Here is a 23,852-nt window from a genome sequence, read left to right as displayed (position 1 = left end):
TGTTGACAGCTGTATCACACCAAAAACTCCAGTATCAACCAGGTCTCCGGGGGTTTTGTGCATCTTCCTCTTGCTTGTCTGTGTGAAGGAAACATATTTCAGCAGTTTATAGAAACAGAGTAAAAAGAACATTAATTGTGTTTGTGGTAATAATGACTGTCTGGAAGCAAAAACTGAGGTAGCATGATGGTGTCTCAAACTGGGCAGATACTGTAATTATCCCACGTGAGTTCTCACAATATGGTCCTTATACTGAATATAAACATAGAACACTGAAAGGTTGTGCCCACAATACCCTCGATACCCTGCTCAAGCTGTTAGACAGCTAGCCAAAATTTTGTACAAGCCAGAAATCCATTGTCCAAAAGTCTGATCACTTGTGCACTTAATCAGGTTCTTCTCCTGGGTTCAACTCTCCAACTCTTTGCCTATTTTTGGCTTAGCCAGAATTAAGGTGGAGTCAGGCATTGCCAAGATTGCGACAGCTGGAGCCATCATACTGAGCTTCACAATGGCTCTTCAGAAAGCCCTGGGTAACATCACAGAGATTACATCCATGCATTATACAGTCTATGAGCCGTAACAGGAAGAAAGAAAGGAAGAAAACTCTATTTTTGTGATAGCGTGGCATTTCTTCATGTGGGGACTCCCAAACATGGACAAATAAATGTAGACATGTGAACGCATGCTCAGGCTTGAGCACACATTGAAGCACAATGACAGTGACAGATAGCACGTTACAAAGGGCTGCAGCAATCGCCCTCAATATTTCATGAACATCCTTCCTCTTTCAGTTCTCTCCTACATTTTTTATTCTATTCTGGCATGTTCAGCATTCTTCCTCTGAAAAAAAAAAAGTTTCAGTTTTGTCAATCTCCTCCTAGCAGGGGTGAGACGATATAGACAGAAAAGTGAAAGCAGAGGGAGAAGAAAGTGATCAGAGGGGACAAAAGCTTTGAGGTGTTTGGAAAGAGGGGGAATTGATGGGAGATGAGCAGCAAAGGTGTGGCAGCAGCAGCTGTCTCTGACTTTTGAGCTAAACCTCACTTTTCACCCTGATTTTTTTCTCCTTCCTGTTTTGCACACCTTCACATATAGTTGCTGTGCTTCTTTTGGCTTTGTAAAGTTTGTTTTCAAAAGAGAAGGCATTGCACTCCTGAGGAAACAATGGCAAAAAGAGAGGTTGTTGTCATGAGTGGTAGAAGACAGAAAATGTTTCGTAAAATACTGAAGCCACTGAAGGGAAGCAAAACTAAGAAAGCTGAGAGTGATTTCAGTGTCAGCATCTCTCTCTGCAGTGGCCATTCGATAATCGTCTCCCCAATTGTTTCATGTTGTCAGACATGAAAAGTTTCAATTAAGTGCCCTTTCTCAAACTGACTTCTGACTGAATAAAAAATGTCCAGACTTCCTTGTACTTCCAGACTTGCAGGCTTCACGGGCTGTACCAATCTAAGACTGGTTAAAAACAGCAGGTTATTTTTATCTCCGGTCAGTGGAATTGCTCATATCCATGGCAATGACTGTGGTTTACAGTCAGGCCTTTTGGTTCATTTAACATTTTATCCTCTTGTGGCCGAGTAGCCTCAGTTAGCCAAGTCACATGTGCAGAAAATGCAGAGATTCCCTTCCTTCCTCTCCATCTTACCCTCATCAAATTGCCAGTAAACAGTCTATCAAAACAGTGAAATCTCATCTGCCTTCTGTTTTCATGCTAACCCAGTCGGTTTTTTCTCTCTTTATTCCTGCTTCTCGTGTCCACCTACCATATCTGTCTCTGCTTCCGTCCATCCAGTTCATCCTACCATTCCAACCCAGTCTGCCCTTTGTAACAAGCCTCAGCGAAGCTTTTAATCGGGTAATGTACGAACACGTTCCGATGTATGGCCGAATGTCACCGAATCTGCCTAGTGCTCACGGGTGCGGGACTCTGCCTTTGTCATGTTTGAACTTCAGGGCAGAATGAGTCAGAATAAAGAAGATGCGCCTTTGCACGTCCTCTGTAAGAACCCTCTGTGCTTTGATATGACTCTCTTTCATGAACATAATGGGGAATCTTGAAGCCAGAATTACACCAGGTTGCATCAAGCAGAGGGTTGTGTTGACACACTATACATAGTAAGCAATACTGTTCTAATTTGGGCCCCCGTTTTTTAATTCCAAAGAGTATTGGTGGAGAATTGAAGCTACCAATTGTAAAAATATATATATATATGATGGAAACATAAGAAGGTAATCCAGAATTATGGACAGAACGTGAAGATAATTCAAAATGATTTTGGTGAGCCAATCAGTCTTCCCTTTGAAAATTAGCCCGACAGAGACTCACAACTTTTCTTTAAGATATTATGTAAAATCATCCAGACAGGTGGAAATTAAAAATATCTAAGAAAGTGAGTGATTTATGATATTGTGATGCTTCAAAGAGACTCCTTCAGTCTCCTTCCAAACTTCATGTAAATATTTACTGAATTTATTTGAAAATTGTCAAAAGAAAAAAATGGGGATAAATGTGTCTTTCAATTTATCCTTACAAATTTCAGCAAAACTTGTCTGTGTACACGAGCAGAGAAGTTTGAGTTTGTGATGACGTGATCAGTGGACTTCTGCACTGTTTGTCACAGCTGAGCTGATGCAGCTGATGGTCATTAGTGGAGTTCCAGCCAATTAAAGCTGCTGGTCCATACTTACATTCCAGCTTCTTTTCAGCATTACAGTAAAGTGAGGTGCTGAACACCTGTCACCCACTTAGCAGTTCATTATCTTTTGTTGGCACACATGACAAAAACATATTTATCTACCTATATTTGTTTCCATATTAACTTAAGGCGTGATACAGACTGAGCAGTTGCATCTTTTTGTTTTATTATATTCCAGCAACACCACATTTTAAGTGTTAACGAGATTTTGTGTGTTGAGGTGGTTAGCTAAACATTCACTGATGGTAAAATAAAATAAAAATATCTGACAAGTGATATTAGATATTTTTTAAACATAAATTTTGTATTAAAGGGCAGGTCCATTTTGTGTGTGTGTGTGTGCGTATCACATCATGCATATCCCGAGATGTAGATTTGGAGAAACAATGCACAAAGAGCAAAGGCTGTGAGGTTTGTGTGGAGACTGGCAGAGCATGGGTGGATGCAGAACCACGTCCTGTGTGAATTATAGTAAACACAATGAATGATATCTATTCAGAGAGGCTTGTGTGTATTGATCGCCCTCGGACTGTGTGTGCACCTCATCTCTTCCTGCCAAGGATTCATTCCCCTGCGCTCATGAAAGAAATAAGAGCTGGAGAGAACTTGATGAGACGAGCTGAAACTTTTTCACACCAGACTTTGCTCTTTTTAATCTGTTTTCTCCTTTCTCCTCCACGGGGCTACACTGACATGCAAACATGTAGTGTACACTATATAGACAAAAATATTCAGACACACCTGTTTTAGGACTGTTTTTCAGCCTACCAAGACATTTTGGACAATGCTATGCTTCCAACTTTGTGGCAGCAGGTTGGGGAAGGCCTCTTTCTATTCCAGCGTGACTGTGTCCCAGTGCACAAAGCAAAGTCCATAAAGACATGGTTGGATGAGTTTGGTGTGGACTTGACTGGCCTGCACAGAATCCTGACCTCAACCCCATCCAACACCTTTGAGATGAACTCAAACTGAGATTGCGATCCAGGTCTTTTTGTCATTTCATTTATGTATTTAGAATTCAATTTCATTAAAGTCCCTGTTGGTGTAATGATCAGGTGGCCCAATACTTTTGTCTATATAGTGTATGTATACATGTACACGCTCTGTTTCTCTTCTCTGTTGTTTGTGTCCCAGTGTCGGATCATTAGTGGACAGAATCAGAATGAATCAGTGGTGTGATTCAAGGAGGCAGGACGTGAGACTTGCATATAATTTTTCCTTTCATTAGGCAAGAAGAAAGGAACTTTAAGTGTGAGTGTGGGCATGTTTGTGTGTGTTAGAGTGTCAAGGAGGGGGATGAACCCATGGGAGCAGAACACAGAATACTTTTTGAGGTCCTGATGAGTTTGATAGTGTTGCCTCTCTGATGAAAGCATTGTTGTGTGAGTTTGCGTCTGTGTGTGCCTGTGTGTCTGCGTTGGAGCTCAGGCTTCTTGCTTTCAGAGTTTTGACAGAGCATATCCTTGTGTATCTTTCCTCTAATTGAATCCATCCCTCAGGGCGTCACCGCTTGTTTATATGCTGACACCATGAAGGTGTGTGTGTGTGTGTGTGTGTTCAGACTGAAGGCAGAACACTCTCTCCTTATTGTTTAATTATAGCCCACCAGCTGTGGAGACAGAGGAAGAGAACAAGGCCAGGAGAGGAAGAGTTATTGATTGAATTAGTCAGATTATTCATTTTTAATGTTTTGCTTTGTCTCTATCCTTCTGCCCAAGACTTCTCCTCTGCCTTTCTGCTAGTAAATTCTCTTTCCCTTTTTTGGTTGTAAGAACTCCAATAAACAATACATTTTATTTTCTTGATCAGTTGACAGGGTCTAAAGTGCACTAATAAAACCTATAAAATCTGCTGTCTACCCGGCTGTCCTACCTTTGTAATGAGAGGGGAAAACCTCCCTTGTTTGTGGGTCTGACTTCTTTCTGAGACCCTGAAAAACTCTTTGGTTTGCTAATTGTTATATTTCTTCTGGATTTTTAGCTCTAAAAGCAGTCTGGATTCCAATATCCTGTGCAACTACATTTTAAGTCATAAAACACATTTTGCCATTTGTAAGTAACTTTTATATGATTATTCACTTCCCAGTAATTCCTGTGCAATATTAGAATTTGCATTAGCTCTTTCAAGTGAACCTGGTTAGGAATTGCAGAATGATGCCAAATGCTAACACATAGTAAGTGTAGTAACGAGTAGAGAAGAGTCATGAAGTCAGCAAAACTAGAAAAAGTAGCAGAAACATCCCAAAAGCTGCTGTTTATCAAGGCTGTAGCAGCAAAATCCCAGAGTGTCTGAAGTCAAACCTGCAATTTTTGGCTACTTGACGTAGCAGAAACAAGTTGCAAACACAGCACTTAAGGCATTATCATCTCAAAGGTAATATGCATACACAACATTAGCATTTGCTTGGACTGGTATTTCTGTCCAGATGATGAATGCATGAAAGTTCACTGTTAGGTTTCCTTTCATTTCTGTCTCTTCAGCTGCTAATCATCCCCTGTGCTCTGTAGCTAGTTGCAAACTTTGTCTATTTTTTTTTCTTTTTTTTGGGTCAAAAACAACTGCCTGCTGAGACTGAGATGTGATGATCATTGCGGGTAGACAATAATAGTGACAGCTAATTATTTTTTAACCCTTTGTTCTTTTTGACTTTGTTTCTTTTTCTAAACGTTACTTAGTCTCAGTTTAAATCTGTATGCTCCCTTTGATATTCTTTCACAGTAAATAAACATCCTCTTCATTTCCCCCAAGGTCTTTTTTCTGCAGTGATTAGTCCAATAATCAATAAGTTGATCAGAGGAAAATTGATCGCAAACTATTTTGATAATCAATAAAGTCAAGTTTTAAACAAAAATATCAAACATTGGCTGATCTTAGATTTTAAATATAAGGACTTGCTGCTTATCTTTATCAATTAGGAAAGTAAATGAAGAGTCTTTGTGCTTTGGACTGTTGCTTGGACAAAAGAAGCAACTTGAAGACTTTGACATTTGGGAAACTGTGAAGAGCATATTTCTTTCCACAATTTCTTAACATTTTATAGACTAAATAATTAATCAAACCATGAACTAGTGTGACTGTCTGTCTTTCAGGCTGTCCAACGTCTGAGAATCCAACCCTGACTGGGTATTGATTATTTCTGCTGCAAGACAGCAGCCTTGTTAAATTATACACCATGTAATGCCTTCAGTGAACCACTCTATCCATCGCATCAGACAGTAATGATACTCAGCATCAGTATTTATGTTGACAGTTTGCCGTGATGATTGTTTGGTTACATTTTACAGAATTCAGAGTGCAAAAACATCCATCCAATGATTTGTACTCAGAGTTTTTGGCATTCAGGATCATTTTCTTTCTTTCTAAATGTATGATTTTTATCAGCCTGCTGTAGGGAGCGTTCAATGTCTCCCAGACCTTGGACAACATTCTGACTTTTAATCAAACAACAGTACATCTATACAAACACTGCTAAAGCAGTATGTTCTTATTCTTTACTACCACTTAGTGTATAACTCAAAACTTAACTCTTGACAGAAATCAAATTGTTTTCCCTTGTCTGCTCTGTCTCCCTTCCTTTGTGCAACGTACACTATCAGTGGATTCTTCTCTGTTTCCTTGGTGATGTAGTTTTGTTTGTACATTGTTGTTTAGGAAGCAAAGTTTCTTAATGAGGACAACTTTTGTTTCTGTTGTGGTACAGACAGAATGTACAAGTTCTGAATATCACTCTGAATAACTCAGTTCAAACTCAAAAGTTTTGTTTTGCTGATGTAAAATAGGAATGAATTGTGATGAAGATGTGCTTATTATTATACTACTGTTGTGCAAGCAGAGCTCAGAAGAAATCAGAGATTAATTAGTGACCTATAAACTATTGCTGTGGTTTAAAAATGATGTAGTATTAAAATGTGTCTGAATGGGGGACAGACATCTCCTTTGAGCTGAATAGTCACACATGCTTTTTGTAGCAGCTCATGTCAGATAGCACACACAAACCAGCAGCTGATCCGTCGAGTGTAGTCTGCATTTTGTTGTTTTGGTTCTCCATAGGAAAAGTTGTCTTTCATACTTCCTGAAACAATGAAAGGCTGTTTATGAAGGAATTGGATTACTATAAATGAGTAAAAGAAATTTTTAATGTAGTCATGCACTTGTATAATAGAACACGCGGTGTATTGTGTTGTCCTCAGAAATCATTAGAAATGTATTTCTCATTTAATATTTCTTTTAGAGGTGGTAATAGAATATCCAAAATAAAGCACTCCAAAATAAAGAAAGATAAGAGAGGTTACAGTATTACAGCAGCAAACAGGATACAGAGGGTGCAAAGCATGCAAGGATAGGGCAAGGTGCATTCAGAAAGAAGAAATACACAGGAAACAAGTACCTCTAGCTGTACACAGTACAGAAAAGAAAAAGACTATTTACACTAGAGTCCCTCAAGTTATGATTAGTGGATGGATTGATTATTGCACAGATTTGTTTCAGGGACTTAGTAAGTAGGTACTGATTCTTGTAGTAGTGTTACATGAGTTAAGATTATTGCACAGTTATTACTACACATGTATTATTGTTATAGCAACATACTGTAAACCATTCACCATCCGGTGGCTGTAGACATGTCCTTTTGCAGAGGAAACTGTTTCTTCTGGACCCTGATGAAGCTCAGTGATGGACTGAAACCGTACTGAACTAAAATGACAATGTGTTTAGCCCTGATGAAGGCTGATAGCATCAGTCACACAGACAACCCATGCAGCTCATTATTTTTAATTAGCCCCACGTTCTCGGTCCTTTGCTGCAAACTTTTGCTGATGCTACCACTGTGTGCCAACAACAGTTTTGCAATCTTTAAAACTTTCGGCGCCACCATTCAAACTGGAGGCCTAAGTGTCTGAGCTTTTGTTTCCTGCTTAATGATTGCACTCTCCATACTGACTGATCTTTTTAATTGTGTCCCCTTGGACTCAAAGTACTTTCTGTGCATCCTCCAGTGTGTAACATAATCCTGTGCTGTCATCTAGATGCAACCATCATTACCCTAACTGGTGCTACTGAGGTTCCTTGTGGTCACAGACTCAACTTCCCTTCACCCTGCAACTGTTGTTCAATATTCCTGTTCAATACTGTATTGGAACTACCACAGAGTATTGCATTCCAGCCAAGTATCCTCTTGGAATGACTTTCATATTGGATGATTCTGCAGCACATGATTTATGCCCGTTGCTAAAGTTCAAAGCCATTGCAGAAAATAGTTTTCTCTTTGTTTAGCGAGGTATGAAACAAAGGTTTGGAGGTTGGGGTTGGTGGATGAGCTCTTACTTTCGGGCAAGAAACATTTCGTTTACCGTCACAGTCCAGGTTACTATATTCCCTTCATAAAGTCACATAGCTCATGGCAGACTCTAGTGTCCCCATTTTTAACCCTAAATTGAAATCTAATACCACGTTCTTTGATACACATGATAATTCTCCTGTTAAAGATTCCTATCATAGCCCAAAGATATTTACAGACTATTGTACGAATGTGGAACCGAGATATTTGAGATTCTCTGTGTTTGACTCTCTGCCCCATACCTGTTTTCAGGTTTTTATCAGGTTGGACAGCATTCTGCTTTGAAATTCCAGCCTGCAGTGACAGCTTTTGACCAGCATAAAGAAAGAAAGTTGAAAACCTGGCTCTCACTGTTGTTGTTTGCCCTGCGCTCACTTCTTTTTATGTTTTGGCTGTGGAGCCATGCTGACCCAGCTGCATTATGGGTCAGCAGGATGAATGAGCAAGTGTGATAAAATGCGATAAAAGACGGACAGGTCGTTTGTCCTCGCAGCCTGTATTGTGCACATTTTTATACAGTCATACACATATACACAGACGAAAAGCACCGTTTTCCTTTTAGCACACACACGCACACACACACGGATGATAAATAGTCTGTTCTGTGTAACATTGTTAACCAGGCTGGATACAGGGTGCTGACTGTGCATACAATACCAATCTACAATATATGTGGTTTTGTTTGTGCATATATATATATACATGTGTGAGTGTGTGCGTGTGTGTGTGTGTGTATGTGTGCTAATTGAAGCAGCCTAATCTATGTTTGGTCTCGTCATTGATTGGTGTCACATACCACAGGCTGCAGTTTAACCTAACCACATTAGGAATGCCCACTTTGACCTTGTGGTCAATAAAGTTCATGCCTGATGCATCACAATGTCTTCACATTCACCAAGACCAAAGCCAGATGCTCCACCCCCCTCTTAGTCCGCCTCTCTCTGTGGTGTCTCCTCGTTAGTATAGTGTGTCTCCTCGTTAGTATAGTGGACAGTATCTCCGCCTGTCACGCGGAAGACCGGGGTTCGATTCCCCGATGGGGAGTGCTTCTTAGGGCGGCACGGTGGTGCAGTGGTTAGCACTGTCGCCTCATAGCAAGAGGGTTCCAGGTTCAAATCCCGGTCTGGGCCCTTCTATGTGGAGTTTGCATGTTCTCCCTGTGCCTGCGTACGTTTAGGGGCAGTCGTGGATCAGCGGTTAGGGTGTTGGACCCGTAACCGGTGGATCGCTGGTTCGATTCCCCGTCCCGGTGTCCATGGCTGAGGTACCCTTGAGCAAGGTACCTAACCCTGCTCCCCGGGCGCTGCACGCAGTCGCCCACTGCCCCGGGTTTGCTGTGTGTGTGCACGTCACTTGGGTGGGTTAAATGCAGAGAACAAATTTCGTTGGAGTGAGTTCTTTGCCTCACACAGTCTCTTTAAAGTGCCTATCCGGCGCCCTCACTAACAAGCTGAACATTCTCCAACACACCTTGCAAACAGGTCTTTGGTTAACAGGGCAATATGGGAGCATCCACTGCCACTCACAACAGCCACGGCTGGGCTTTCCCACTTACCAGACTCCTCTGTGGCTCATTTTTCCACTCATGAACATTTTTTGATTCTGAATTAAAGTGGAAAAGGTAAACGTGCATCACTTTGTCAGAGGAGTTTGAACATTTGAATGGGATAATGAGGTCACTGGAGAAATCTTCTCCTTTTATGCTGGCTTTTACTGCAAACTTTTGACTCTTGTCATTGGTGTGTGTTTTATTTCTTTTTTTGTTGCATTCCTTAACTATTGCTCTCTACATGGTTCGAGCGAGCGTCCATGTTGGTGATCCTGCTGAACTGTGTGACACTGGGCATGTTTCATCCCTGTGAGGACATCGACTGCGACTCTGAGAGGTGCAAGATCCTGCAGGTAAGATTTTTTTTTTTTTTTTGGTTTGATGTATTATGGCTTGAATGCATTTTCTTTCCACACCAAAATCAGAGCAGAGATTTGAGATTTGAAAATTGATTTTTATTTTGCAAACACAGTGGAGATATGTAGCTGAAAGATATGTAAGTAAAAATACACAAGGTGTCCCGTTACATGAAAACAGTGACTGAGGCAGAGGCAGACGCCATGAGGCTGAGTCAATTATTTTCAGGATACCAAAATGTGTATTACAGCAATATGCTGGAAGTGTGGGGCAGTATTCCACTATGAAATAACAGGTTATGCTGAGGAAACTTTTCTCAGTAACCACTAATTCCTAATACCTAATCCTACAGCCATGCACTTCTACACTTCTTGCTTTACCAGTGAGACTCAACTGGTGGCATAGCATGAAGCAGGAGTACTGCTGCTATGGCTACCGGCAGTTTGCTATACAAGAACTCTTTACTGGAACTGATTGCGACTATATGTTTGAAGCATCTTATTGAAAGAAGCACTACAGAGACATGACAGCAGGACGCCTTTATCACTAGCATTCATTTATCTTCCTTGATCTTTATTTAATAAGACAAGTACAACCCAGTGAGAGGCCTTCCGGTGGGATGAGCACGAAGAGAAAACACAAACACGCATTACAGAAACAACAGTCACACACATCGATGTGACACTTAGCTGATGAGGACAACAGATGCAGTGCAATGGCCGGAAAACATCAGACATTACAGCACGACACAGCCACCACAGTTTGCATGGCGGCTCATGAGATGGCACAGGCATTATTTAAAGAACGCAGCAAAACAGATGACAGAGAGCAAGAGCAGTGAAACACTGTTATTTTCTAAACCAGTGCCTTTGATAGAGATCAACTGAAACAATATTTTCCAGCATATCTGGCCTTTGCAGCTCCTTCCATTTGCAACTCAGCAACGTCATCATGTGAAAGTGTTTCCATTAATTCATTGACCTCCATTAAAGCCAACAAATACGAATGGAGGGGTATAGTTGTTTATGTAGTAAAACGCACAGGACAGAAAATACATTTTTTCTGTGTTGGGCAAGAGAATCACGTGGACTGAGGTGCAGTGGAATAGATTTGTGTTACCTGGCACTGTTCATCTTGTGCTGTGAAGAGATAATGCGCTTGCAAAGTGGCTCCAAATAGATCGAATCAGAACAAAGTCCTCTTATTTTCTCGTCCACTGACTCAGTGAAATTGAGCTGTTTCAATTCAAAATGATCTTTAAAAACAGAGCCCTACTTTGAGTATATGCTGTCTGATATTACATTAGTTTGGTAAGGCATTTACTGATCTGCAGTATTTTTTAATGAAATCAATGGTAGCAAATACATCTTTTTTAAAATTTAATCTAAACATTAATTTTGAAAGGAAAGGTATATAAAAGAATGGAAATAAGGAAATGAAATGAGAAGAAAGAAAAGGAGAGGAAAGTAAATACAATAAAATAATAAGAGAGCAATGAGAAAAAAGAAAGGAGCAAAGGATCGAAGAGGGAGGGAAAGGAAAAGAAAGGAAAGCAAAGCAAAAGAGAGCAAAGGGGAGGACAAGAGAGAGGAGAATATGGAGGGTGAATTCAGCAAATATGATGGCTTGAAACAAAAAGAAGCATGAAGAATAGAGGAGTGCATGTTTTGAGGCTGCTGTTGCTAGGGCAGCCCGAGCCCATCGACTCCCTCCATCACTCCGCTCAGGGATATAAGATGTGATTTAATTCAGCCGGTCTGCTCTCTGAAGAGCGGCCGAATGTACAGCCTAGAGGTTAAATGCATTCCTGTTAATTCCTCGCTTCTTCCTTTTCAGTATCCTGATATCAATATGTCACGAGATCGTAAAGGCACATGACCTACACACTCATATGCTTTTGTCTGTCTTCAATCTCTCTCACAATGCTGGAACACACAGACTTTTTTTTCATTATTTACGCACTGTAACAAGTGTTTCTTTTCCTCACTGTCACAGTCTCATGCTCGATGCTTCCACCTCCTTACGTCTGATCTTTCTTAAGAGATCTTGGTTTTAAGGTTCATTTATCACTCTACAACACAGGGTTGGATGAAGAAAAAGGCTTTCTGGTGGTACAACAGCTTCTTCTTTTGCTATAAGAACAATGTAATTATACAATATATACCATACATACCTTTAATGAAATAATGTGGTGTCAGTCATCTGATTGGAAATATAAATAATATAATATTTCAAAGAATTCTCCACTTCACTTTAATGTTATTCTACAAGGCCTATTTGAATTAAAATGATTAACAGCTTTTCTAAAATTATTGCTAAAAAGCATTTAAACTTAAGAATTTTTTTTTGTTCTGGACCACCAACATGCCAACAGTTCTGTGCTCAGGTTTTTACACGATTCACTGGTACAAATGAGCTGTAAGTAATAATAGATTTTGGTGTGAATCCTGCAGCTGATAGCATCCAACTTTCTCGATAAGTTGTAAGTTGATCAGTGGGTAATACAGAAAATAACTGAATCAACAAACAAAATACATTAGCATCAAAAATGATCTGTAACATTCTCTTTCCATTTCTACCCATGAGCTATATTTTCGATATCCCGAAAAGTGATTTTATGATTTCAGTTTCAGTTTGTTGTAATAGCTATTTGGCATGTGTTACATTTGTAACCTAGCAAGAAATGAAAGTGTGCAAGTGAAGTGAGGTGAGGTGCTTTTGCCTTGATGTGCAGGGCTAACCTAACACCACAGTGCAGTGGTGCTGAAATTGATTGGGTGGGCTAACAAATAAATTATAGCCGTAGAATTGCAAGTTAAAGTAACATTCTTATTCTCTCTCTCTCAATATATATATTTATACTGTATTATATTTATATACGTATATTTATATACTTGCGTACACATGCACAAACTCACACATGCACCGTTTTGGCAATTTTTTTCTTCATAGGACATGAAGAAAATGGATTATTAATTATTCTATTATATCAATTATTATTGAAATCAGCCCAAATGGTCAGTGAATGACTCCTTGCGTTGCATAAAATTAGCCCATTTAGAGATATCCTGTGTTATTCTTTTAACTATTTGATGCTGTTGCCACTTTAGGTTTCACTAAAACTAAACCTTTAACGTATAACAAGCTTTTGTGTGTTATTACTTATATATAATTATTATAACTTTCTCATCTTTATTCCATAACGTAGGGAGGGCTTTGCCCCACTAGCCCATTTATACCAGCCATCACTGCTACAATGCTTCTAGTGCAACATGAACACAGTGCCCTACAGTTACACGTGTTCGTGGCTGAGCTCTCAGATCAGGCCTGTGCTTAACATACAGCGTCAGCGCTAATGAGGGGGCTCAGCAAGGCCTCTCAATGGTTCTCCTCTCTGATATGTAAGCTAAATGAGCTCTCATCTCCTGACACAGCTAATGGCTACTATAATAGTCACAGACCACTGTGTCACTGCAGGGTAGAAAGGAAGAGAGGAAGATGACCCATGCTTCATGTGTCAGCATCGTTGAAAAGTTGCCCGGAAGGAATTATTTACAATTTGTTTTAATGATGCTCTAAAGTCACTTGAAATTCTCTTGTTTACAGCTTCATAAACAAGCAAGCAAAGAGGGACAACATCAAAAGAGATAATCCAGCTATCAGGTTGTTACTTAATAGGCCGACTTTTGTTTAATGTCACCCACTAACAGTCTGTTTTCAGTCATGCTAATGCTGTGGCTTTATGGATGCCATTGATGCCATTTGTACACACATTCACGGTCTCCAGATGATTCTGATGACTTTGGTGGTCCTCTGACTTTTTCTCTTTGTGGTTATGAGTGCATTCCATATATATCTACTGAATGGATTGCTGTCGAGTAGTGGTCAGTAGAGGCAAGTGCTAATTGGCAAATGACAGCATCCTATCTATGCTTAGCTAAACTCAGACTTCTACCGCGGTAAACTTGCATGCCTGCTGCATGTTCTCATTGTCATAGCAAGCATGTTAGCTGATATTGACATTAGCCTAAAGTACCACTGTGCCTAAATGCAGCTTCACAGATGTGTTAGCATGACTCTGTGCCTTGGGAATCAATATTCATCTCAATATCTTTGTGTCATACCACAAACTAGAGTTGTAATCTAAACAACAACACGAACACCCTTCCTAAGAAACTTTAAATGTGGTTTTTGGACAATTGTGGTCAAGATATATGATGATTTGGACAGGCTAAGCAATGACAAAACTATTTCTAAATTCCCTCAAACACATCTTTTGTATTTCTGCACTGCACAACAACATAAATGCTGATACCAGTATATCTGTGATCTGCTCAGCTGTATCCTTCATGCTCCAACTGTAACACCTTAATATACACTTCACAACAAGTAAAAATAGTACCACTGTTTTACTTTAATGGGCTGTATCCTCCTTCTCACACTTTATCCCAGTTGATAAATAAACCTGGAAAGGGTACAGATGAGATACAGAAGACAGCACATCAGAGAGCACTCCAGATAAGAGTGAAAAAAATAAGGGAGAAGTGATGATTTAGCCAGTGGAATAGTTTCAAGGAAATGTCAAACTCTGGCTATAATTCAGCAGTTTTAACTTTAAGGATTGTCTCTTTTTTCCCCTGAAGGAGAGCTTTTAATGTTCTGCTCTGAATGCTGCTGCACACACTTTACCCTTCCATCGTCCCTCCACAACCACAGCACAAAACGATGTCTTTGGAAAGCTAATAAATTCATTGCCAGTACAATGGGAACGCTGGGTTACAGAGAGCTACACAGAGAGGAAGAAGGAGTGTGAGAGGGTTGGCAGAAGGAGCCAAAGATTTCAATTCCTCGCAGAGACAGAGCACCTGACATTAGCATATAGAGCCAGAGTGCTGTTGCTGCATGGAGCTGTAGGAAAACACACACACACACACTGGTCCACCCCCGCACCAGCCCGGCATGTGCCTGGAGGATGAAGAAACACTAGATCTTGTGTCTGGGTGTGCGTTTGTGTGCGGCTGCTTTGAATGGTCTTGATTGAGCTGAAAAGTCTCTCTCACAATATTATCTCCCTCCACCTGTGAGCAGTGGATCTCAACTGAATGGCAGATTACAGTTAGCCTGCCCTATTGTCCTTACCGTACGAGGCATGCAGCACCCTCACAGGCACTTATGGCTGTCTGAGAGCATCTTTGTGTGTGTCTGTGATGAAAGCATCTGACCCCTGTGATAATAGCATTCAGACTTGTGACAGGTCGAATTAGCATACATAGTGGCTGAGATTCATTTTCGGGAGAAGCTGCAGGGAGTTGTTCCTGCAGAAATGATGGCACCTGTTTTGGCCCCCAAAAAAGAAGAAGACAAATATGCATTTATAGATACAACTTCATATCATATCTGTGAAGATGTCCTTTAGTTAAGAGAGGGGGAAGAACACAACAGTCATCGAGAAGTGACAGTTTTTTCTTTGCGGTCAGGCTTCAGTAGCCAGGTCTTTCCTCAGAAAATCCTCTCCTGCAGAGAAAGTAATGCACTCACATGAACTTTTAAGAATAAATACAAATTCTGTGGCTGGCGTGGCTTTCATGGCCAAAACTATTGACAGATTTGAACAGAAAAACTAACTTAACTGATTAATGTTGTTTGTAGAGCCCCCCCCAAAAAATAGGTTCCAGTTAACAATGGTCAGGTGAGTTGTAATTAACTGCTTTATGAATTAAGCAGACTATCATAAGTTACTAATATGTCATGAACAATCCCTTCAGCAGATAGCAATTGCTATCTGGCAATTTGGTGGTAAATCCGTTTACTAGCAACTCATCAAGCAAATACAAATAGATTAGCAGCATTTATATTAGCAAAAAGAAAGGAAAAGACACCAGCCCAAAGGATTCTTCACAATCTAATAACGCTTGTTAATGGCTTGTGACTTATCCATAAAGCTTTGGTAAATACGTTAAGCATTAATTAACTTTTCAACCCTTTATAAAGGGTAGCTTATTAGAAAGTGTTTACTTAATTTACTTAATTAAAAAAATTTTTTTAAAAAATCTATGTTCATATTCAGTTCACTATAGAGTAAAACAAAAGGAAAACAGCAAGCTGGAACATGAGAATGTTGAGCATTTTTGATTAATAAATGACTTAAACAATTAGTTGATGATCAAAAGACTAAAACAACTGTCTTTCTGTCCACTAACTAATCAATGGACAAAACGTCAATAACAAAAAAGGATCTCTCTGTTCAAATCACCCGGTCAAAATGCCATGACATTATCCTTTATTGACTGAAATGAATCCCTGCGTACATCCTGTCTATGGAGGTCAGAGGTCAGCTGGTAGGCTTTCATGGTCTTGCTGAAGGGTACTTTGACAGTGCTGTGGACTCGCTGTGGACCCCTTTCTTCTTGAAAGTCTGACCTCCTACGTTCCTATTATTTAACCGCAGATAACCGCTTCACACTTGGCGCCATAACTGCTTTGACACTCACGGGTTTGTAGTGAGCCGCCACATGTCATTAAGGGAGTGTTTTAAGTGCACTCAGCATTAGTGACTGAAGTGCACTTAAAGAACATAAAGGCTCTGTTCAGGAGGTGATGAGAGGGCGTGTAATGTTGGCACTCGTTTGACGCATTGATAACACGCAATACAGCGTGCTGATGTCTGTGTGGGCCTGGCCGACACGTGTGTTTACACTTGTTCTCAGGCAATGAGAGAAGCAACACGTTTACACGCACGCACGCACGCACGCACGCGCGCACACACACACACACACACAGAGGGCGGTTAAGCTTGTGTGTGGTATGACTGTTTAGGCTGAGAGGTTCACACAAGTCTGTATACACATGGAGAGAGAGGGGAAACGAAGCTGTCTGAATGTTTTATGTCTGTATGGCGTAACTGTGTGTGAGAGATAGACACACAGAAGCTTATAGTTACACACACAAATACACTCCAAAGTTATTACGAGCAAGTGCATGAAAAATGACACACACCGTATACACGCGGGCATGCAGACACACAGATGCGCCATTAACCGCGCACACACTCGCACACCGCAGGCGTGCGCACTGAGATACCGTGGGAGACATAATCACAGTAACTGGGGAGTGATATGACTTCCCAGGGAGAGAGACGGAGGCAGTGGGAGAAAAAGATAAGGGAGAGATAAAGATGAGAGAGTTGGAAGTCGGCGGTGGACGTGAGAAGGAGGAAGAGGAGGAGGAGGAATGCCAGTAGCTCACAGAGAGCAGGAATCCCGTCAAGCTGTTACTGCAGAGAGACAGGAGTGGGAGAGCGGAAAAGGATGTCAGAGGGCAAAAGATATCAAGCGTATTTCACACTTCTTTTTCTTCATTGCCATAAAGAGGGGAAATATTAAAGGTTACTTGAATTGGAAACTGAAATAAAATTGAATATGTGTATTCCAAAGGAAAAAGTGATGAGAACCTGGTGTGGACTGCAGCCTCAGTGTCAGTGCGGTTTATATACTGTACAATAACTCAGATGTATTGTCTGTGATGGTTGTCTGTGCGCCACCTGTAGGTTACTAAAGGAACGTTTCACCGCCTGAAACAGGTTTATGGACTGCCACCATCTTTGACAGTCACACAAATGCAATTTTCATTTATAAATATTACATTAAATGTTATGCTTCACATTACTATTGTGTAATAAAATTAGATTCAGTGTTTTTAGGCGTAATTGTATTTTGGGATGTAGAGACCAAAGCAGGAGGCTGCTGCTGTGTCTGCTCAGAGTGAAGACATTTGTAATGCCATGGTACTCATAGTTAAATCACCTTCCTGGTTTACTTCGGTGTACTTTCTGTCGCTGACATGGCAAGACACTGAAAAAGCGACCTAACAGCCGTGGTACTTTGTTTTATGTGTTTTTCTGCCCTCTACTGGCACAAAAATTGATCCATCCCCATACAATAGACTAGACTATAGACTAAATCATATTATGCTTAAGTTAACAGTCCTGCCTTTTGACATGACACAGCACCAGAGTCCTGGTATTGTGCGTACTGACTTGCTGTGTGACTTCCTGGAACGCCTGTATAGAAAGACCTATGCTTTTCCTACCATGACACAGGCCTGTAATGTGCAACATTGGGATATATGTAAATTCATTTCCTTTTTCACTTCCACCAGAGATTAATCCTGTACCCACAGTTCACAGTTTGTAGCTTTTACAATTGCTGTTATAAACAGCGAGTGTCCGGTGAGTCTTTCCAGGGTTCGTCTGGTGCACAGGAAGTGAAGGCTTTTCCTTTTCTGACACTGATTTGTGTGGAATAAATATAGAAGATGAATAGTGTTACCTGCCACCTACACAAAATCAAAAGACAAAGGCTTTACAGTACTGCCAACACTGCTTCATTGACAAATGATCTCTTGAGAGATGCAGTATTAAACCAGTGCAGCAATGAACACAAAAAGCAACAGCAACACAAGCACAACTAGAATGAAAAGTTTTTAAGCTTTTAATGTGTTTTTGAGTTCTGATACACTGGTTAGTTCAGTTTGCCATGGATAACTGCATAACCACCTCCGAAATGACTTGAATCACCACTTAATTTTACTTCAACAGTATTTTTGTATTCATTCTTCCGTCACAGCTTTAAAGAGATAGATTGGGTTGACTCACCACAACTTCTCATTTGTTGGCCTATTTCACATTTGTGACTGTCACGCCAAATGAAAGCCAATTTCACGAGATTGTCTGTACGAGTGTTAGGCTTAATCATATAACATAATTAACTTTTCAGTTTTGTTTTTACATAAAGTCTCTTTAGTCTTTGGAGATAATCCAAAAGTTGCAGAAATTGTTCTACTGGACTTTAAATAGTCTACTCCCTCCCTTTTTTCACTAGGAGCGAAAGCAGCGGAGGGAAGAAATTAGGGACAGTGCGAGCAGTGAGCCATTCAACACAGGTCACTGGTGTCTATTCCCTCTGAGGCAGGGGTGTGTGTGTGTGTGTGTGTGTGTGTGTGTGCGTGTGTGTTAGGCTTCTCTCGACTCCACAAGGACATCCAACCAGTGAACCATGATGACAGTATACACATACAGACACACACACAGACACATTTTGGTAAATAGTCAGCTTGTTGTCGTCAGGAAGCGTTGGCGACCTTAGGCTGTGATTGAAGCGGTATCCACAGAGCTTCTGCTGTATGTTCAAATCCAATCCGTGTTCATCAGAATCATGCAGCGTGTCTCACGCTCTGCTGATGTGTGATGCAAGTTCCAGGAAATTGATATTGCAGAGGCTGTATTCCCATGTGCTGCTACACCAGTGTGCTCAACTGGAAAGTCCTCAGGACTTGGAAGGTTGAGCTGGCTGACATCAGCTCAATGTCAGTTTATCAAGAGTCCTTAAAGGCTGTGTCACAGTATGCATGTAGTGTATGTGTTGTGTAATCAGTGTGCAGAAAAGTAAAGACATTGTCCCCATCATCACCCTGAGTCTTAAGGGGGTTTCTTCTCTTATGGGCTCTGCAGGCTTTAGTTAATGCAAAATAGATGAGTAATCACTCCCCAGCAGAGACAAGAGGAGTCTCCTTCATTAAACAAAAGTGAACAAAGATAAAAGGATGGAATATTAGAGGAGAATGCAATGCAGTCATTATATGCTCAGCACGACCGTAAACATTCCTGCTCTTCTCTATTTTACACCAGGCTAGTTCTCTCTCCGTCATGCACGTTGAGTTGTAACATCTGTCAATAGTTGGATTTTCTGGTTATTCTTCCAGCACACTGTTGATGTGTCCTGTTATCTAACATGCAAAATGTGCAAATAACGTTTTGGAGAGCTGATAACTGACAAGTGCAGGATGCTTCCCTGTTGGTGTAATTGGGATTTTATATCCAGGCAGACAGAAGCTATTCACACATACTTACACGCATATCTATCCTGTGGAAATATCAGCTGCTAAAATATCATTTTCTGTAAGTCATCATTTCCTGGAGTTTGTGCTAGCTAACAGTCTGTTTCACGGCATTAACTTTCTGTACCAGCTCTTACAAGTCATTCAGTTTGAAATTGGAAAGTTAGACCTGAATAAAGTTTTGATTATATTTAATGCTAATTATACCATGGTCTGTGTGAATACTCGATTCTGACTGGCTTCAGGGTGTCCATAACATGGACCACTCTAACTGACATTGAATCTTGCTGGCTTGTTAGCTCAATATTTTATTTCCAGGCACCTGCAGAACAGAACATCACAAGCGTGTGTTTTGCCCTCTTTTTGAAGCTCATGTGTCATGAAGGTAACACATGTCTGTCACACACACCCTCAAGGTGAAGGACTAAAGTGTTCTGGGCTTTCCACATTGTATCAGGTGATAATCAATCCCACCTGATTGATCATCACGTTGAGAATCAACATTTGCAATGTGGCCTTTGCTGAGGGGATTTTCTCTTCCTTTTTCCTCCGAGCCGCCCATCTGTTTATCATAGGAGTTGCAGTGATAATCAGAATCAGAATCAGAATTCCTTTATTAATCCCTGTTCCCTCACAGCAAGAGGGTTCCAGGTTCGAATCCCGGTCTGGGTCCTTCTGTTTGGAGTTTGCATGTTCTCCCTGTGCCTGCATGGGTTTTCTCTGCACCTAGGTGTGAGTGTGTGTGTCTTTGTGTGTCAGCCCTTGACTTTGCTGGGATTGATAAAAGGTATAGAAAATGCACTTTTCCATGAACAGTATTTCATTTATTTATTTAAGACAACAAGTGGGAACTTTTTGCAACGAATTCAGTGATGTTTTTGGAGTGATGTTTTTGCTAGTTTGTGGCTTTTTTTTTTCTATTTTACTAGAATTTCATAGTACATATGCTTTAATGTTAATTTGATCTTTTTTTTTCTTACAAAATAGGTTGAATTTTAAAGCTAAGTTTTAATGTTTTAAAGTTAAATCTTTGCTGTAGTTCAACTTCTGCCCGTGTGAAGTAACTGGTAGCTTCCCCAGTACTGCACAACACTGTAATTTCTCCAGCAGACAGACAGTTTGGATTAAATATAGATCAAACACTGGAGACAATGTTTTTTTTCCCCCACCTTTTCTTTTTGGGGACCATCCATCAGTGAGTAATCTGCTCTTCTGCCACTAAATGAGTAGTGTGTAAAACATCTGGAGTGCTGGACGGTCAGTATTGAGGAGTTAACCTGGGGCAGCTGTTGATTGTATGCCCTGGAAACAGTAGTGCGGGCCCATATGTTTTCTAAGCAGACTACATGAATGCTCTCCAGAGATGGGACAGATGAGAACCTTTCCTTGCATGCACACACACACACACACACACATGTTCATTCCCGTGTGAACCTCTACATTTCACTCACAGTGAACTTCAGAGTAGTGAGAGGCCAGTTTCTGCCTGAGCTAAGAAGATTTGATATATTTATACATTTTTCTGTTCATGTTTGCATGACTCATCTATCAGTGGGTGTCTTGAGCCTTGATCTCCTTCCAGTATTTTTCTTTTATTTTATGACTTTGAGCTGGATTTTTCCCTCTTCATCTCCCATTCTGTCTCTCCTGCCTTTTTAAATGTATTTATTGATTTTTGTATTACAAGAATTAAGGTCTTCTTTTTAATTCTCGTCCAACTCCTGTCCTCATTCTCGCCCTCGTTTTCTTCCTCAGTCCAGTCTGATAATGATTTGGAGAGCTGAAGCTTAGTCAGACAGCCAGACAGAAGGTAATGAGGGCAGGAATACTGATTAGTAAAATGAGTGGCTTGTTGCAGGTTATTACACTGTATACTGTGGACGGGAAGCCATTTGTCAGCTGAGTCTCTGTTAAGGCAGCAAGGTGGCCTCTATGTGCAAAAGCATCATTAGACCGGAGGACCGGCTGTCATGGGCATTTGGCTTGCTGAAGTGCCCTTGAGCAAGTGACTGCAAGGAGGCTGTTCTCTTTTTGTCTTTGCTTTCTTTTTTTTCTTTTCCCTCCACGGGGAGCCTGACCTCCTGACAGCAGGGCAAAGAGAAAAGAGGATTCCTCTGCAGGAATTAATGAAGCATCACATTACCGTCAGGTTCTCAGTAGGCTATTTTTAAACATCAAATATGACTGCTGTTGGAGGCTGCCTAAGATTGGCTGATCTCATGGATTGGCACTATAAAAACACACACACCTATATATATATATATATAGGAGCACTTGTTTACATCAGCAAAACAAAAAATAAAATAAAATAAATTGGATAAATGAAATAATTAAACTACTTAAAAATACAGATTTACTGAAAAGCCATGTAGTATCACAAAATGTAATATCACGATAATTGAGTGTGTTAAGACAGCAAGGTTGTATTTTCTTACACTAATATATGCAAATAAATAACAACGAACTGAAGTGAATTTATGTGGAGATTTATCTGAAGTTAAGCTCAAAGTCTCATTTTTTTTTACCTCAGAAAAAATAGCTCAATTCGATTCCATTTTTGCATTCAGTGAACAGAGTTTGCTTATTGTGATAACAGGCAGCAACTTTAGGTGATCACTTCTTTTACAATCTCTTACAATTTTGTCATATTTAACCACACCCTGTTGCATTCACAGTCTGCTTGAGTCAGTCGGTCACTTTGGTTCATATTAAAATATCTCAACAACTTTTGAATGGATCATCATCAACTTTGTACAGACATTCATGATCCTCAGAGGATGTGTCCTAAAGCTTTTGTTGATCCCTGATTTTTCCTGTTCTGTGACCGTGACGTTTGCATTTGTAAATTTCAGTAAAATGTCTTGAGACCTATGTGATGGATTGCCATGAAATTTGTGTTCCCCTCAGGACGCATTTTAACTTTGGTGGTACTCCGAGTTTTCTTTCAGCGCAAGCACCAGATGAAAATTTTGATTTCTCCAAAACTAAAGCCATTCCCATCGGCTTCAGCTGTACTTTATGTTGTTTTACTCTAGATAATAAAGTTAAGTTGTATTTGTTTGTGTCTGTCTCTCCGCAGGACTTTGATGACTTCATCTTTGCATTCTTTGCCATTGAGATGGTGATCAAGATGGTGGCTCTGGGGATTTTTGGCAAGAAGTGTTACCTTGGAGACACATGGAACCGCTTGGACTTCTTCATAGTAGTGGCTGGGTGAGTTACGCAATGACATGCACAAACACACGCACACAAACACACAGGTGGCCAAGCATAACCATGCATAAACACTGGAGGCTTGAACAAGAAGCAGTATACACACACATGCAACAAATTTGAGTTAGCAATCAGTCTGCAAGTCAGGATTTGGGAAGGCGGGAGCAGATTCACAGAACAAGTACAGAATCAAGAGGTTAATAGATATTTTGAGATTAGAAATGTAATTGTGTCATGAGATTTTAATAAGCTGCAGGATTTTGTTTGCTTGGTGCCCTCAGAGCGGATGAAACATCCTTGGACATGAAGCAGTAACCTGTTAGAACCCGTTCTCTCAGTCACATTGGGCTTCTTCCTAGTGCCTTCCAGACTTTCATGAAATTCATTTTCTCTAAATGTCCTGTGAAAGCCTTTTAAGTAGAAAACATTACCCTCTTAAATTAGTGCTCAGAGTCTGTCTCACTCTCCCTGGTCACACAACCACAGAGAGTGAGCTCAGGTTTTAAGAAAATAAATGCTTAACTTTTTACTCTCTTCATTTGTACACTTTATGACTTTGCTTCACTGGCAGATTTAACGTGTTTTGTGCTTAACACACATGCACACACATGCGTTCGTGTCATGCGCAGAACCCTGCACACGATATACTCACTGACAAATATCGTGGTTTTACACTCACATGTACGTTGAAAAAGGCGCACACAGTGACACACAGTGACACATGCACTAATGCACGCACGCTGTAATTTGATTAAACATTTTACAGAATAAAGCCTGCTGCTTTCAGTCTGACATTTTCATCACG

At 40.4% G+C, this 23,852-nt stretch overlaps 1 protein-coding gene and 1 non-coding gene across 10 annotated transcripts in view; both read left to right on the top strand.

Annotated features, from left to right (window-relative positions):
* The first annotated feature begins 9,006 nt into the window (after window positions 1-9,006).
* On the top strand, window positions 9,007-9,078 carry trnad-guc. Its single transcript has one exon. It is a non-coding gene; the product is annotated as a tRNA-Asp (tRNA).
* A 751-nt stretch (window positions 9,079-9,829) lies between these two features.
* Window positions 9,830-23,852, top strand: part of cacna1g (calcium channel, voltage-dependent, T type, alpha 1G subunit) — a 134,211-nt gene continuing 120,188 nt past the window's right edge. For all 9 annotated transcript variants that reach the window (XM_046376693.1, XM_046376692.1, XM_046376690.1 and 6 more), the window contains exons 1-2: window positions 9,830-9,936; window positions 22,914-23,047. In XM_046376693.1, the coding sequence (XP_046232649.1) occupies window positions 9,844-9,936; window positions 22,914-23,047 (227 nt within the window). In that variant the 5' untranslated portion in view covers window positions 9,830-9,843. The remainder of the gene's footprint in view (window positions 9,937-22,913; window positions 23,048-23,852) is intronic.

Source organism: Scatophagus argus, chromosome 21 (genome assembly GCF_020382885.2).
Source record: "Scatophagus argus isolate fScaArg1 chromosome 21, fScaArg1.pri, whole genome shotgun sequence".
NCBI classification, from domain to species: domain Eukaryota; kingdom Metazoa; phylum Chordata; class Actinopteri; family Scatophagidae; genus Scatophagus; species Scatophagus argus.
Note: the sequence above shows the minus strand (reverse complement) of the source record. Positions and strands in the feature narration are given on the sequence as shown.